Source organism: Hoplias malabaricus, chromosome 15 (genome assembly GCF_029633855.1).
Source record: "Hoplias malabaricus isolate fHopMal1 chromosome 15, fHopMal1.hap1, whole genome shotgun sequence".
Lineage (NCBI taxonomy): Eukaryota > Metazoa > Chordata > Actinopteri > Characiformes > Erythrinidae > Hoplias > Hoplias malabaricus.
Window position 1 is genome coordinate 2,019,820 of NC_089814.1, and position 15,761 is coordinate 2,035,580.

The 15,761-nt window shown below is 50.6% G+C and overlaps 1 protein-coding gene across 1 annotated transcript; it reads right to left on the bottom strand.

Moving 5' to 3' along the window:
* Window positions 1–498: 498 nt before the first annotated feature.
* Window positions 499–14,448, bottom strand: galnt10 (UDP-N-acetyl-alpha-D-galactosamine:polypeptide N-acetylgalactosaminyltransferase 10 (GalNAc-T10)). The gene is made up of 12 exons (XM_066646012.1): window positions 14,237–14,448; window positions 10,831–10,930; window positions 10,526–10,664; window positions 8,651–8,817; window positions 6,751–6,936; window positions 5,569–5,752; window positions 5,163–5,280; window positions 3,805–3,912; window positions 1,512–1,733; window positions 1,196–1,312; window positions 926–1,075; window positions 499–669 (listed from the first exon to the last, which is right to left on the bottom strand). The coding sequence occupies exons 1-12, from the start codon at window positions 14,378–14,380 to the stop codon at window positions 499–501; spliced, it is 1,806 nt and encodes a 601-aa protein (XP_066502109.1). The 5' UTR covers window positions 14,381–14,448.
* Between the last annotated feature and the right edge of the window lie 1,313 nt (window positions 14,449–15,761).

Sequence of the window (15,761 nt, forward strand, 5' to 3'; positions counted from 1 at the left end):
GATTTTCCTCAGCCACCGTCCCAAGGAGCGTCTGACCCTCTTCTGAAACCCCTCGGGGGAATGTTACGAGCTGCTGCTGAGAGTCAGATAAAAACTAATGTGAACGCTGCTTTAACTTCAGAGATTTTACAAGCGGTGAGTTTGTGCTGGAGCTGTGTTTCCTGGTGATTGACAGGTCTCTGGCCAATCAGAGCAGAGGAGTGGAGTCGGTTTCATGCGGTGGAACGGCGCCGTTACTCTCTAATGTTCCTCAGGCTGAGATAACGCTGTAAGGATATTTTAAGACTACTGTTGATTTCCAGATGTTTTGTTTGGTCTGAGTCAATTTATTTCTACTTTATTGTCTTTAATAATGAATAAAACGAGTTCCCTGTGGAACATGTTCTAAAAGAAATCCAGAGGAACGTGTTGGACGCGTCAGAATAATCTCAGAACGTTCTCACAGCTTCAGGCCACAAACCCCACCCCTCCCCCCTAACCCCGCCCCTCCCCTCCCCCTCAGGACTCCTGGTTCTGGAGGTTGAACTGGTGCAGGACGGTGGAGTTGGTTTTCTCGAAGGTCCACTGCTGCGTGGGAGCGCCGGAGTCACAGGAGTTCATGAACACCCTCTTCTCCAGCGGGTCGTGATCGATGCAGCTGTTACTGATGGGGTGATACAGAGTCTTATCCTGAACACACACACACACACACACACACACACAGAAGAGCACTGTTTTACACACACGGTTTATTACAGGTACGCTGCTCCCTGAGGAAACCAGTTTATTCTCCACAGAGCGGGTCACTCTCACGGACGGCAGCAATGTTTCAAACAGGTTCACAATCTCTCACACATCCAGACCACTAGGGGTCAGTATAATGGCTGTTTCAGATCGTGAAGAAAAAACAGCCGTTGTGTGTGTGTGTGTGTGTGTGTGTGTGTACCTTTCTGTAGCGCCACAGCTGGTTGCCCTTCATGCCGTGGCAGTCGTAGAGGGTGACGGGGCTGTTGTGTGAAATGGCGTCGAAACACACTTTCTTGGTGTGAAGCGGATCTCCGACCCGAATGTCCTCCCTCCAGCCAAACGTAAACACCTACACACACACACACACAGAGTGAGGGTCCAGAGAAAGACGCACACAGAGCTGTACAGAAATGACCATAACCTGCCAGAACCACAGAAATGGATCTGCACTTCTTTGTGTGTGTGTTACCTGTCCATGATTCCAAGCCGCTTCTCCTCGTCCTTTCACACATGTCTCGACTCTCAGAGGAGAACCAGATGAGAAGTGTTTACTCTCCATACACAGACCACTGCCCACATTACGCAGCTGTATAACACACACACACACACACACACACACACCGTTACAGAAACAGAGGGTTGTCCTGGGTGGTTGCTAATGTGGACCTAAGCTGTCACTGTATTATCCCACACACTTGGATTATGTTTAACATACAGCTAAAATAATTAAGAATAATAGTATTGAGTACGTAATTAAAGTATCTGTATGTAATAAATGTATATACCTCCCCCCAGGCGGCTGCAGGGGGCTCCACTGGGGGATAGTGTTTGGGAAGGTCCCAGGCCACTTCCGTCATAAACCAGTGGAAGTTCTTACAGTGGAGTCTGGCCCTGAGCTCCTTCTGTGCAGTGACGTCACCTGCAGACAGGTGGCGATACTCTGGCCTGCGCTGGTAAATATACTCCGCATACTCATCCATCCACACCTCCGCCACTCGCTTCAGATTCTACAGGGGAGAGAGAGAGAGAGAAAGAGGTTTGGAGGATCAGGGCGGCGGTGGGTCTGGAGTCTACCAGGAACACACCCTGGAGGGCGACTCACACATTCACTCACACCTACGGACACTTGGACACTTTTGAGTCTCCAATCCATCTACCAACCTGTGTTTTTGGAGCGTGGGAGGAAACCGGAGCACCCAGAGGAAACCCACGCAGACACAGGGAGAACACACCACACTCCTCACAGACAGTCACCCGGAGGAAACCCATGCAGACACAGAGAGAACACACCACACTCCTCACAGACAGTCACCCGGAGGAAACCCACACAGACACAGGGAGAACACACCACACTCCTCACAGACAGTCACCCGGAGGAAACCCATGCAGACACAGAGAGAACACACCACACTCCTCACAGACAGTCACCCGGAGGAAACCCACACAGACACAGGGAGAACACACCACACTCCTCACAGACAGTCACCCGGAGGAAACCCATGCAGACACAGAGAGAACACACCACACTCCTCACAGACAATCACCCGGAGGAAACCCACGCAGACACAGGGAGAACACACCACACTCCTCACAGACAGTCACCCGGAGGAAACCCATGCAGACACAGAGAGAACACACCACACTCCTCACAGACAGTCACCCGGAGGAAACCCACGCAGACACAGGGAGAACACACCACACTCCTCACAGACAGTCACCCGGAGGAAACCCACGCAGATACCGGGAGAACACGCCACACTCCTCACACCCACACCCTCCAGGACCCTGGAGCTGTGACAGAGACACTACCTGCTGCTCCACTGTGAGGCCCATTAATAATTATGATGATGACAATAATAATACAATAATAATAAAAGTGCATTAATATTAATGATAAAGAGGCGTAAAGTAATATTCTTTATGATTTTTTCAAGAAACACAAACTGTTTATTGATTTATAGAGTGAACTCTGAACCATCACTAAACAAAACTAAATATTTATACTGGGGTGGGGGGCTTCATCTGAATAAAATCTGAGGTGCTACAAGAAGAGGGAATGAATAATAATGGGGCACTGCAACTGCAGCAGTACCAACTCTGACCACAGGTGGGCAGGACAGGACAGTAACAATAATCAGGATGTTAGAGAGGATCATTGGTTGTGGTCTGCCCAACCTTCAGGACATCAGCAGAGTGATGAAGCACAGTGGCAACATTACAGCTGACTCCCTCAGTGTGTGACTCAGGGCCATTAAACCCAGGAGTAAAGACGGGATCTGCCTCAAATCATCATCATCCTGCAGTGAGCCGGGCTTCAGTTTGATACAGTTGTATGTGTGTGTATGTATATGTGTGTGTAAGTATGTGTATATATACACACACACACACACACACACGAGGAGGCAGTTGACGTCAGAAGCGGTGCAGAATCATGGCACTTCATATTTCTTTAGTGTGGTTCATATTTTCCGCACTGTACTGAAATCAATTGGGAAAGAGAGGGGGTGGTTTCCTACCCTCCTCCAAATATTCCATAGTGCAGTTTCTGCAGTGCTGAGCCCTGAGTAGGAACAACAGCAGCTCTATTCTCCCTGTTACAGCTCAGTGCATCATCTCCATGATTTTGAAGCTGTAACTTTAAGGTAGAAATATTACGCATTGTTACTCTAAGATGCTGTGACTGAGGAGGTTCACGGCGTGGTTCTGGAGGCAGGGTTAAAGCCGGAGCGCGGGCGGAAGGCGTCGGTCCTGAAAGCTCCTTTGAGGGAGGAATGTAACTGAGACATGCTTCCACAATAGTCTCCATTAACCTCAGCTTCATTAACATTCCGGGTGTGGAGGGTCCGAGACGGGGCGAGGGGGGGCTCCAGATCACAGAGAAACACCACGTCAGTTCACAGTGAACCACACAGACCCCACCCCCCAGACCCCGAGCTCTGAACACACACCGCCTGAGGAGCGTGCATCCTCAGCACCGTGAAACACTGCTGTGAGGATCTGATGGACCACAGCCTCCTCATAATCATCAGTGACGTCAGGGGCTAATGATGGGGCGTGAGTGTGTGTGTGTGTACTCACTCTAGCTAGATTAACTCCTCCTGGGACTTTGTAAGGGACGTATTTTCTGTAAATGTGTCCAACTCGAGAGCAGGGAATGTCCTCCATAGTCCCTCCGCACATCCACACCTGCAGGGAGCAGAACACACTGTAACACACAGCACCGCAGAACCGAGACCAGCACAGCAGTCACACACTAGTCCTATCTAGAATCCAATCCTTGAAAAAGACGTCCTCTAGAAGGACGCTCCGCACTGTGCTGATGTCCCTCAGTGCCAGTGTCCGCTTCACAGACGAGTCCCTCAGTAACACCACGCTGTGTCCCCCTCGGCCCGGAGAACGCATCAGTTCATTTCAGATCAGCCTGAGCCCAGAGAACCCACCTGCAGCCAACCGACCAAACCCTGTCTCTGTCCCTGTGCTCCAGTCCCACTCCGCTTCACCCACCCTTCAAGTGCAGCAGGAGACAAGCGTCAAGACTCCTCCCCGTCCTGGACACAAACCCCACTGGCCTGTACTGACCCTCACGGTCCCCCACTGTCCCCCAATGTCTCTCACTGTCTCCCACTGTCTGTCTCTGTCCTCCAACAGGTTCTGAAACCCGGAAGTTTTATTCTCAGCTGGAATCAAAGAGCACTCGGTTCTTCAGCAGGAACCGTGTTGGCACCGCTGTGAAGGGGAATGGGCCTTCACTGGAGAACACCAGGGTTCTAACCCTGAACAGAACATTTAAAGACCCAGAGCCGGGCCAGGGCTACTGTCCAGTGCCGGGGTCATGAGGAGCGTCTCAGCAGTGTCCTGCTCGAGTTGGATGACCTTCTCTCGGACATCTGTCTCCGTCCTGCGTCTCCTTCACTGACCCTCGCCATCTCCACGCTGTCGCCATGGCAACCCTGGTGTATAATTAGTGCATTGCTATGAAGAAATGGCCTTTATTTAACTGATACTGCACAGCACAGATATGCTAATAAATATGCAAATGAGCCCGCATATAAATAACAGTCTGTGTGTTGGGTGCAGCAGCAAATGCCTAGAGACTCCAACAAACACTGAGAGACTGGGTGAGTGTGTGAGAGAGAGACTGGGTTAATGTGTGAGACAGACAGGGTGAAAGTGTGAGAGTGACAGGGTGAGTGTGTGAGAGTGACAGGGTGAGTGTGTGTGAGAGATGGTGAATGTGTAAGAGTGACAGGGTGAGTGTGTGTGAGAGACAGAAAACTACAGTAAATATTTAACAATGTAAAATAAGTGAGGAGTGTGTTTAATGTGAAGCAGGAGGAAGACGACTCTGGGCTTTTGTATGAAACCAGACATCACAGCGCCCCCTACTCCATCAGTGAAGTATCACAGAGTCAAACACCTTAGCTCCAGATCTTTACCTTAAAGGAGATCTCATACTGCTCTCCTCCCCAGATCTCCAGCCCCGTGTCATATCCTCCCAGCTCCCAGAACCACTTCCTGTCCACCGCAAACAGACCTCCAGCCATCACAGGAGACCTGGAACACACAGAACCGGGACCGGGTCAGGATCAGAGTAACACACCACACACCAGCTCAAATCAACTGTAATGGAGAATTTTATGAGTGGAATGGATCTGGAATGGAAGCTGAATAAATGGAACGGGTCAGGAATCTTGTTGCTAATGTAAACGGGAACACATCTGGAACTGAATCGGGAACGTGTTCAGAACTGCATGTTGAATGTGTGTGGGAGTGTTTTTCTGAGCGTGTGGGATGGGGGGACGGGGTGATGTGCAGGTGAAGGGTGAGAGGGTGAATGTTTACTGGAATGGTTCGCTGGGGTCATCCTTCTGCAGCTCCGAAGGGATCGGGATCCGTTTATAATACATCTCCCAGTCGAACGCCCCCCGCATCGCGTCCCCAGCCTGCGTCTCATACCCGAAATTATCATGATCAATAACATCGATCATCGGGCACACGATCGACTTATGGTTCTGAGCGATCCGGTCTGAAACACACACACACACACACACACACACACACACACAGAGTGAGAGAGGCACAGGAACACAGCTGCATGCTCTCAAACACACACTGTCCACAGGACGCTGAGACAGTGGATTCGAGAGAGGGGACAGTGAGGGGACAGTGGAGCCGAGAGAGGAGACAGTGAGGGGGACAGTGGAGCCGAGAGAGGAGACAGTGAGGGGGACAGTGGAGCTGAGAGAGAGGACAGTGGAGTCGAGAGAGGAGACAGTGAGGGGACAGTGGAGCCGAGAGAGGGGACAGTGAGGGGACAGTGGAGCCGAGAGAGGGGACAGTGAAGCCGAGTGGGGGGACAGTGGAGTCGAGAGAGGAGACAGTGAGGGGACAGAGGAGCCGATAGAGGAGACAGTGAGGGGACAGTGGAGCCGATAGAGGGGACAGTGAGGGGACAGTGGAGCCGATAGAGGGGACAGTGAGGGGACAGTGGAGCCGAGAGAGGAGACAGTGAGGGGACAGTGGAGCCGAGAGAGGGGACAGTGAGGGGACAGTGGAGCCGAGAGAGGGGACAGTGAGGGGACAGTGGAGCCGAGAAAGGGGACAGTGGGTTGTAATGTCGACTCTTCATTGTAAACACAGAACTTATACTTAATATGTTAATGAGCCAATTAAAGACTCTAATTGTGCTTTTCCACTGTGTGGTGCCTGCTCTACTGGACTCTACTCCCCCCAGCTGGAGATTTTACAGATGGAGAGTTGGTGCTGGTCGTCTGCGTTGCGTGGCGTAGAGTGACGACTCTCTCTGGACAATCAGCGCTCTGCAAGGTTTACACAGTTTAGTCCCTACTCGACTCGCTCTGAACCACGAGAGAACAGCCACTAAACTAGAACCCGCTTCCAGAACCAGGACCTGATTCACCTGGTGGAGGAGGGGAAGAGACCAGTAGAGTCCAGTAGAATACAGTAGGGACCCTGCAGTGGAAAAAGTTTGTGTGTGTGTGTGTGTGTGTGTGTGTGTGTTACCAAGGAGTGGTGGTAGCCAGTTGACGTTAGCCTCGCAGTGGGAGTCCAGGAAGGTGATGACCTCTCCCCTCGCGGCAGCGGCTCCCAGAAGCCTGGTCCGAATTAACCCTTCACGTTTCTTAGTGCGCAGGATTCGAACCTTTGGCAGCCGCACCATGTAGTCCTCCAGAGACGCCTTTAGGTGATCTGTGACACAACACAGGGGCGGGGCATAATTAACATACACTGACTTCAGCCGCACCCACAACTCCTTTCGCCGCCCTTCAGCCGCACCCACAACTCCTTTTACAGACCTTCTGCAACTGGTCTACTGCTGTTTGAATGAGACAGTAGAGGCCATGTCGACCCCTACAGCTTGTGCAGTGTATTACAGTGAGTCAGGCTGAACACTACAGTGTTACTGAGAACTCTGGAGAACCTACACTTACTGTTTCAGTTCTAGACTCATCAACTCGGTGTTTCTCCTGGAACAAACACTGACCTTCAGAGAAACACTTTCTTAAGTTCCACTGAGGGACTGTATAGCTTCATCGCTGCAGCTTTAACTTGAACAAAAGCAGGACGGAGGACAGTCTGAGTGATGAGCGCGGGGCGCGGGGTGAAGGGCAGTAGTCTGTGATTAAACAGACGTCCTCGAGTCTTAATCTGAGTTCAGAGACAGGGTCAGAGTTCCGGATAAACCAAGACATCTATAATCCCCATCAAACCCCCCACTGTAATCCGGATTACACCCAGGAGCAGGAAAACCACCAGGAAAATGAAGAAGAATCCAATAGACCTTCACCAACACAGACCCTCTGTGGAACAGTGGAACTGTGTTCTCTGGAGTGATGGGGTTCCTCTGGTGTGTGGAACAGTGGAACTGTGTTCTCTGGAGTGATGGGGTTCCTCTGGTGTGTGGAACAGTGGAACTGTGTTCTCTGGAGTGATGGGGTTCCTCTGGTGTGTGGAACAGTGGAACTGTGTTCTCTGGAGTGATGGGGTTCCTCTGGTGTGTGGAACAGTGGAACTGTGTTCTCTGGAGTGATGGGGTTCCTCTCCTGTGTGGAACAGTGGAACTGTGTTCTCTGGAGTGATGGGGTTCCTCTGGTGTGTGGAACAGTGGAACTGTGTTCTCTGGAGTGATGGGGTTCCTCTGGTGTGTGGAACAGTGGAACTGTGTTCTCTGGAGTGATGGTGTTCCTCTGGTGTGTGGAACAGTGGAACTGTGTTCTCTGGAGTGATGGGGTTCCTCTGGTGTGTGGAACAGTGGAACTGTGTTCTCTGGAGTGATGGGGTTCCTCTGGTGTGTGGAACAGTGGAACTGTGTTCTCTGGAGTGATGGGGTTCCTCTGGTGTGTGAAACAGTGGAACTGTGTTCTCTGGAGTGATGGGGTTCCTCTGGTGTGTGGAACAGTGGAACTGTGTTCTCTGGAGTGATGGAGTTCCTCTGGTGTGTGGAACAGTGGAACTGTGTTCTCTGGAGCGATGGGGTTCCTCTGGTGTGTGGAACAGTGGAACTGTGTTCTCTGGAGTGATGGGGTTCCTCTGGTGTGTGGAACAGTGGAACTGTGTTCTCTGGAGTGATGGGGTTCCTCTGGTGTGTGGAACAGTGGAACTGTGTTCTCTGGAGTGATGGGGTTCCTCTGGTGTGTGGAACAGTGGAACTGTGTTCTCTGGAGTGATGGAGATCCTCTGGGATGAGTTGGAGTGGTGAGTTTGATCCAGAACTAATCCCCAACACCTGCCCCTGACCCTCACTGATGTAGATGAGGCTGAACTCCATCAGATCCTCACAGCTATGTTCCAGAAACAGTAAATGACTTCCCAAAATGGTCACAGCCATAAATAAATAATTCAGCGACTGCAAGGGTTTGGCTTTTGACACACTGTGTGTGTGTGTGTGTGTGTGTGTGTGTACCTCGGTCGCTGAAGTCGTCCACTAGTATAATCTCTGCTATCAGTTCCGGCGGTGACCTGTTGAGGACGCTGTGGACAGTTCTGAGGAGAGAAGACCAGCCTTCATTGTGGAAGGGGATGATGATGCTGGTGTTGGGAAGTCTCTCATTGTAGAGCTTTAATTTACAGCTGTATACACACACACACACACTAAATCAATTTACTTCCATTAATCAGACCAAAACGTTCTTTCTGAGATAGAGATGGAAATTCATCTGTCAAACGTGGAGTTCCACAGGGTTCAGTTTTAGGCCCAACTCTAATTCCCCTACACTCGTTGTGTCTGTTTCGCTGCGTTTAACCTCGTCTTTGCGCTCTCACATAAACGTGGGTCCAGCGCTGTGATTGGACAGACTCAGACGAGGGGCCGGGGCAATTCTAAAGTCTCTGCACTTGACAAGGCTCACACCTGCTCTGTGGGGGTCCTGAACGCAGAGGAACAGAGGGAAAGGGGGCAATTAAGTATGCAGAGCCACAGCTGGACTAGAGTGAGTGTAGGAAGAGGGAGGTGGTGTTAATATTATGGCTGATATTAAAGGTTTGATGAAGGTAAACGAGGTACAGTCTGTTTAAACACATCCTCGAGTCTCAGAGAGTCTCTAAATATATTTTCAATCATTTTCACCTGGAAATGTCTTGCTCTTGCTGCCTGTGTATTATTTGTTATAAAATAAACGATTTCAGAAATGACGTCTAGCTCTCCCTGAATATAAACAGAGAGAGGTGTGTGTGTGTGTAATAGCTGTTTCACATTAATAATACAGTGAAAGGATCTGCGAGGGTTAATCTCCCTGCAGAGGGATGTGGAGGGCGACTCTCGGCCAGAGATTAATCCTCACTAAATGCCGTGGAGAGCCTGTAAACAGCCACAGATCTGCGGGAGGTTAAGGTCTGAGCGACCTCTGATTGGTCCAGACGCTTGAGGATCAGAGTCTCGTCCAAAATCCTCTCCTCAGAGACTCGCGAGCCAAGAAAACCAGCGCCGGCTCCTTCATCCGGAGAAGATCTGAGAGAAATCCGAGAGTGATCTCCTCAGAGACTCCCTCCGCCCTCATTCCACTGGTCAGCCGTCTCCGAGTGTGGACAGCGAGAGAAAAAGAGCCGTTTAACAACAAGAGTCCAGTGCTTATCACAGGAACGTTCTAGAACAAGAAGCTTTGGATAAAACCGGAGTTTAGGAAAACAGAACATTCCAGAATTAACTTTAAACGAGTTACACTTCAAACGGTGAAAAGCATAAGTGTTCCATGTGGTTGCTATGGCATTTCACCAGCTGGTTGTTAGGACAGGACCGACTGCTCTTAGGAGGATATTAGATCACAGTAAACCAAAAAGTGGTTGCTATAGTATCTACTGTAGTTGCTATGAAGTTGATAGGAAATGAAAGGAAATGGTTCTATATAGAACCCTGAACATCTGAAGAACCTTGATGTGTGCGAGGTGAAGGGGGCGGGGCAGGTGTGTGCGAGGTGAAGGGGGCGGGGCAGGTGTGTGTGAGGTGAAGGGGGCGGGGCAGGTGTGTGCGAGGTGAAGGGGGCGGGGCAGGTGTGTGCGAAGTGAAGGGGGCGGGGCAGGTGTGTGCGAGGTGAAGGGGGCGGGGCAGGTGTGTGCGAGGTGAAGGGGGCGGGGCAGGTGTGTGCGAGGTGAAGGGGGCGGGGCAGGTGTGTGCGAGGTGAAGGGGGCGGGGCAGGTGTGTGCGAAGTGAAGGGGGCGGGGCAGGTGTGTGCGAAGTGAAGGGGGCGGGGCAGGTGTGTGCGAAGTGAAGGGGGCGGGGCAGGTGTGTGCGAAGTGAAGGGGGCGGGGCAGGTGTGTGCGAGGTGAAGGGGGCGGGGCTCACTTTGGGTGGCGGATGTCGGGCAGGGAGCGGTTGAGCGAGATTCTGTTGCTGACGAAAATATTAAAGCCGTTCTCTCTGTACGCCTGGTCGACACGATCAGAGTCCGTCAGCGGGAAGGGCCTCCCCTGCTCGCCGTTACCTGCACACACACACACACACACACACATCTATAAAGACACTTATCAGTAAAACTCTGTGAAAGTAACATTAAATCATCGCTGACCCTCTTTATTTGTTCACTTTAATTCAGTGTTTCTCTGAACTTTGCCTTTGATCTTCATTAAATCAGCGTGGTCCGAACTCACCGAGCCGAGCCGCGTCTCTCTTTATCGTTTCGTGGTCGTGCCAGTCTTTCCTCCTCTCCCCTCCATGAGCCCCTGGGGGTCTGGGCCCTCCATTCAGACCCTAACACACATCAATAACACGGTCATTACACAGCATTAATGCTAATAACACTTCAATAACACATCAGGGGCGGGATCTGAAGGGCTAAATTAACTTTTGACCACAACCACAGAAATTATACCCTTTAGTTTTCCTTAAATATTAATAAATCTACTTTAAAAAAAAAGCGTTTTTGGGACTGTGGGGTCACTTAGGGACACTTTATTTAATATGTTCATGTGTTTAATTCTGCACCATGTCATTATCAGACTTACTGCATCCGTGGAGGTAGAACACGTAACATACATTCTATTACACTATCCCGGCTGGTTGCCATGGTATTCCAGGTGGTTGCTAAAGTGATACTATTGTCATTAAGGTGCTGCTTGTCCTAAGTTTTGGTTTTCCAGGTGGTTTCACCACAATGAGATTTCTCAGCCACTGGAGCCTAGATTGGTAACAGCGCCCCCTGCTGGAGGTATTTCACACGTCCTCACACTCCCTCCTCCTGCTGTAGCAAGCTTTGTAAATGTAGTTTTAAATAATAAAAATGTAACGAAACGTGCAATTATTTTTTTACTGTACAACTTACATCGAAATGTCTTCTATCTGTGGCAGTGAACACACACGCGCGCGCACCCAGGGAGCAGTTGTGGGTCCAGTGCCTTGCTCAAGGGCCCCTCAGCTGTGGATGTTCTCCTCAGTCCTGGGGATCAATCCAGCAACCTTCTGGCACTAACCCCGGTCTCTAACCATTAGGCACCAACTGCCCCCCCCCCCCCCCGAGTCATTGACCGCCCCGTATTTAGACACTAACTGCTGTGTTGTGCAGTCGGAGCGAGGGCCAGATTCTCCACGGCTCCTAAAGATAGAACGCGCTTTTCACTTGTCAATGTTGTGTGTGTGTGTGTGTGTGTGTGTGTGTGCTGGTTGTCAGGTGGACTGAGTTGTATTTTTTTGAAGGGTGCTGTGATGGAAAAAGGTGGAGCAGAGGGAGCCTCGCAGCTCACAGCTGGAGGAAACCTGCTCTGAAACAGCCCCAGTGCCGTGGGCAGGTGTCTCACGTTCACAGAAGAAAGGGGTGTTTTACATCGTTACAGCAGAGGAGCACAGACATACAGCACTATCAGAGCCACAGGAATGATGGGAAATCACAGGAGCCAATCAACTCTCAGCTACAATCCCAAAGCCCCAAAGTCCAGACTTCAGAGTTCTACTGAACGTAGATCAGCTCAGAGAGAGAGAGAGAGTGTGTGTGTTGGGGTGGGGGATTACACACAGCCTCGTTTTCTAACCTCAATTCGGTCCAGCATTCGTTCCTCTCTAATCTCTCCATCAGCAGATTACAGACACAGAGGTGCTTTAAACTCACTTTACATCAGTCTGTTCAACCACAACACAACCAACTACCAACTACACCACCATCCACAACAACTCCAACCATAACAACAACCACAACTCCAACCATAACAACAACCACACCAAACACCACCATCCATAACACTAACAACTCCAAACACACCACCATCCACACCACCCACAACAACAACCACACCAAACACCACCATCCACAACACCACCACCCACAACAACTCCAACCATAACAACCAAACCAAACACCACCATCCACAACACCAACAACTCCAAACACACCACCACCACCCACAACAACTCCAACCATAACAACAACCACATCAATACCACTATCCACAACACCAACAACTCCAAACACACCACCACCCACAACAACTCCAAACACACCACCATCCACAACACTAACACCCACAACAACTCCAACCATAACAACCACACCAAACAACACCATCCACAACACCAAGAACTCCCAACACATCACCAACCACAACAACTCCAACCACAACACCAACCATAGCAACAACATCTCCAACCACAACAACTCCAACCACAACACCAACCATAGCAACAACATCTCCAACCACAACACCAACCCAGCAACAACACCAACCACACCAAACACAACACCAACCACAACAACAGCTACACCAAACACAACACCAACCACAACAACAGCCACACTAAACACAACATCAACAATAACCACACCAAACACAACATCAACAATAACCACACCAAACACCACCATCCACAACACCACCACCCACAACAACTCCAACCATAACAACCACACCAAACACCACCATCCACAACACCAACAACTTCAAACACACCACCACCACCCACAACAACTCCAACCATAACAACAACCACATCAATACCACTATCCACAACACCAACAACTCCAAACACATCACCACCCACAACAACTCCAAACACACCACCATCCACAACACTAACACCCACAACAACTCCAACCATAACAACCACACCAAACAACACCATCCACAACACCAAGAACTCCCAACACATCACCAACCACAACAACTCCAACCACAACACCAACCATAGCAACAACATCTCCAACCACAACACCAACCCAGCAACAACACCAACCACACCAAACACAACACCAACCACAACAACAGCCACACCAAACACAACACCAACCACAACAACAGCCACACTAAACACAACATCAACAATAACCACACCAAACACAACATCAACAATAACCACACCAAACACAACACCAACAACCACACCAAACACAACACCAACAACCACACCAAACACAACAACCACAGCAACAACTCAAAACACAACACCACCACCCATAACAACCACAAAAACAACACCAACCACAACACCACCACCATCCAAAACATCATCAACAACTCAAAACACAACACCAACACCACCAACAACCATAACAACAACCACAAAAACAACAACACCAACCACAACACCACCAACCACACCAAACACAACAACAACAACACCAAGCAAGAACCGTACTAACTACAACCAAAACTGACCTAACTACAGCCTGAAACCGTACTAACTACAGTCGGAACCATACTAACTGCAGCCGAAACCGTGCTAACTACAGACAAACCCGTACTAAGTACTGGCGGAGCCATATTAACTGCAGCCAGAACCATACTAACTGCAGCAGGAACCGCACTAACTACGTACAAACCTGTACTAACCACAGCAGGAAAAATACAAAGGACATTCTGAGAAGTAGAGGGCATTCACCGTGAGTACTGTTATGAGAATGTGTAGAGTGTAGTGTGTGTAGGGTGCAGGGTTGTTACCGGTCTGTGTGGGTCCAGAACCCTGGGGGAGTTGATAAAGTAGTGTAGTGTGTAACGTTTAGAGTGTGTAGAGTTTTTAAGGTGTAGTGTGTAGAGTGTAGGGTGTAGTGTGTGTAGGGTGCAGGGTTGTTACCGGTCTGTGAGGGTCCAGAACCCCGGGGGAGTTGATAAAGGCTCGGTCTCGGTACAATGACCACAGCCCCACGTTCGGGAAGAAGAACAGAACCAGAACCAGGAGTCCGGCGAGCTGCAGTAGCCTCTTCTCCTTCCTCCGCATGGTTCTCCTAGTTCTCCGAGTTCTCCTGGCTCCCCTGCTCCCCCTGGTTCTCCGAGTTCTCCGGGTTCTAGCGCTCCTATAAACACCCAAAAACTGCGCGCACACTTCCGCCGCTGGAGCGTACCATTCTCGCGGCGCGGGGGGAGCTCGCCCTCACATCGTCTCCGTTTAGTTCCGCGAGCACCGCCGACCCGCGACCCCCGTCCGCTCCGAAACACGCGCAGTGACACTTTAACAGAGAATAGTGCCTTAGTAACACGGTCTGAGCTCAAACAGCGCGAGGAGAGGAGTTTAACTCAGAACTGAGTCTCCCCCTCCTCTTTTTCTACTAAAATGGACGCGGCGGAAAAAAGTTGCCGTTGGGGAGGAACAGGTTGGAGCTTCAGGTGAAACACTGACCCGGACACACCGGGGGACACCAGACATTCATTAACATTAACTTCACTGAACTGAGAACTGCAGGAAAAATGGTACACTCAAAATAATAATAATAATACCAACAATAACTATATTAACATATTACTGCCAACAATAATAAATAAAAATGATAAAGATTTTTGGTTTTGTTCTATGTTTTATTTTTAAATTACTCTGTACTCTGCAGCTGAGAGAGAGGACAGTGAGGGGGACAGTGGAGCCGAGAGAGGGGACAGTGAGGGAACAGTGGAGCTGAGAGAGAGGACAGTGAGGGGACAGAGAGGGGACAGTGGAGCTGAGAGAGGGGACAGTGAGGGAACAGTGGAGCTGAGAGAGAGGACAGTGAGGGGACAGAGAGGGGACAGTGGAGCTGAGAGAGGGGACAGTGAGGGGGACAGTGGAGCCGAGAGAGGGGACAGTGAGGGAACAGTGGAGCTGAGAGAGGGGACAGTGAGGGGACAGTGGAGCTGAGAGAGAGGACAGTGAGGGGACAGAGAGGGGACAGTGGAGCTGAGAGAGGGGACAGTGAGGGCACAGTGGAGCTGAGAGAGGGGACAGTGAGGGGGACAGTGGAGCCGAGAGAGGGGACAGTGAGGGAACAGTGGAGCTGAGAGAGGGGACAGTGAGGGGACAGTGGAGCTGAGAGAGGGCACAGTGAGGGGACAGTGGAGCTGAGAGAGGGGACAGTGAGGGGGACAGTGGAGCTGAGAGAGGGGACAGTGAGGGGGACAGTGGAGCTGAGAGAGGGGACAGTGGAGCTGAGAGAGGGGACAGTGAGGGAACAGTGGAGCTGAGAGAGAGGACAGTGAGGGACAGTGGAGCCGAGAGAGGGGACAGTGAGGGAACAGTGGAGCTGAGAGAGGGGACAGTGAGGGGACAGTGGAGCTGAGAGAGGGGACAGTGAGGGGACAGTGGAGCTGAGAGAGGGGACAGTGAGGGGACAGTGGAGCCGAGAGAGGGGACA

What these genes read in the sequence shown, in the direction of transcription:
- galnt10 (XM_066646012.1), bottom strand. Translation starts at nt 14,380, where the DNA reads ATGCGGAGGAAGGAGAAGAGGCTACTGCAGCTCGCCGGACTCCTGGTT. An exon ending in TTCTGGACCCTCACAGACCG is followed by an intron (nt 10,931 to 14,236) that starts GTAACAACCCTG and finishes GATGTGTGTTAG; the next exon opens with GGTCTGAATGGAGGGCCCAG. An exon ending in CTGCAGCCGCCTGGGGGGAG is followed by an intron (nt 1,313 to 1,511) that starts GTATATACATTT and finishes TGTGTTATACAG; the next exon opens with CTGCGTAATGTGGGCAGTGG.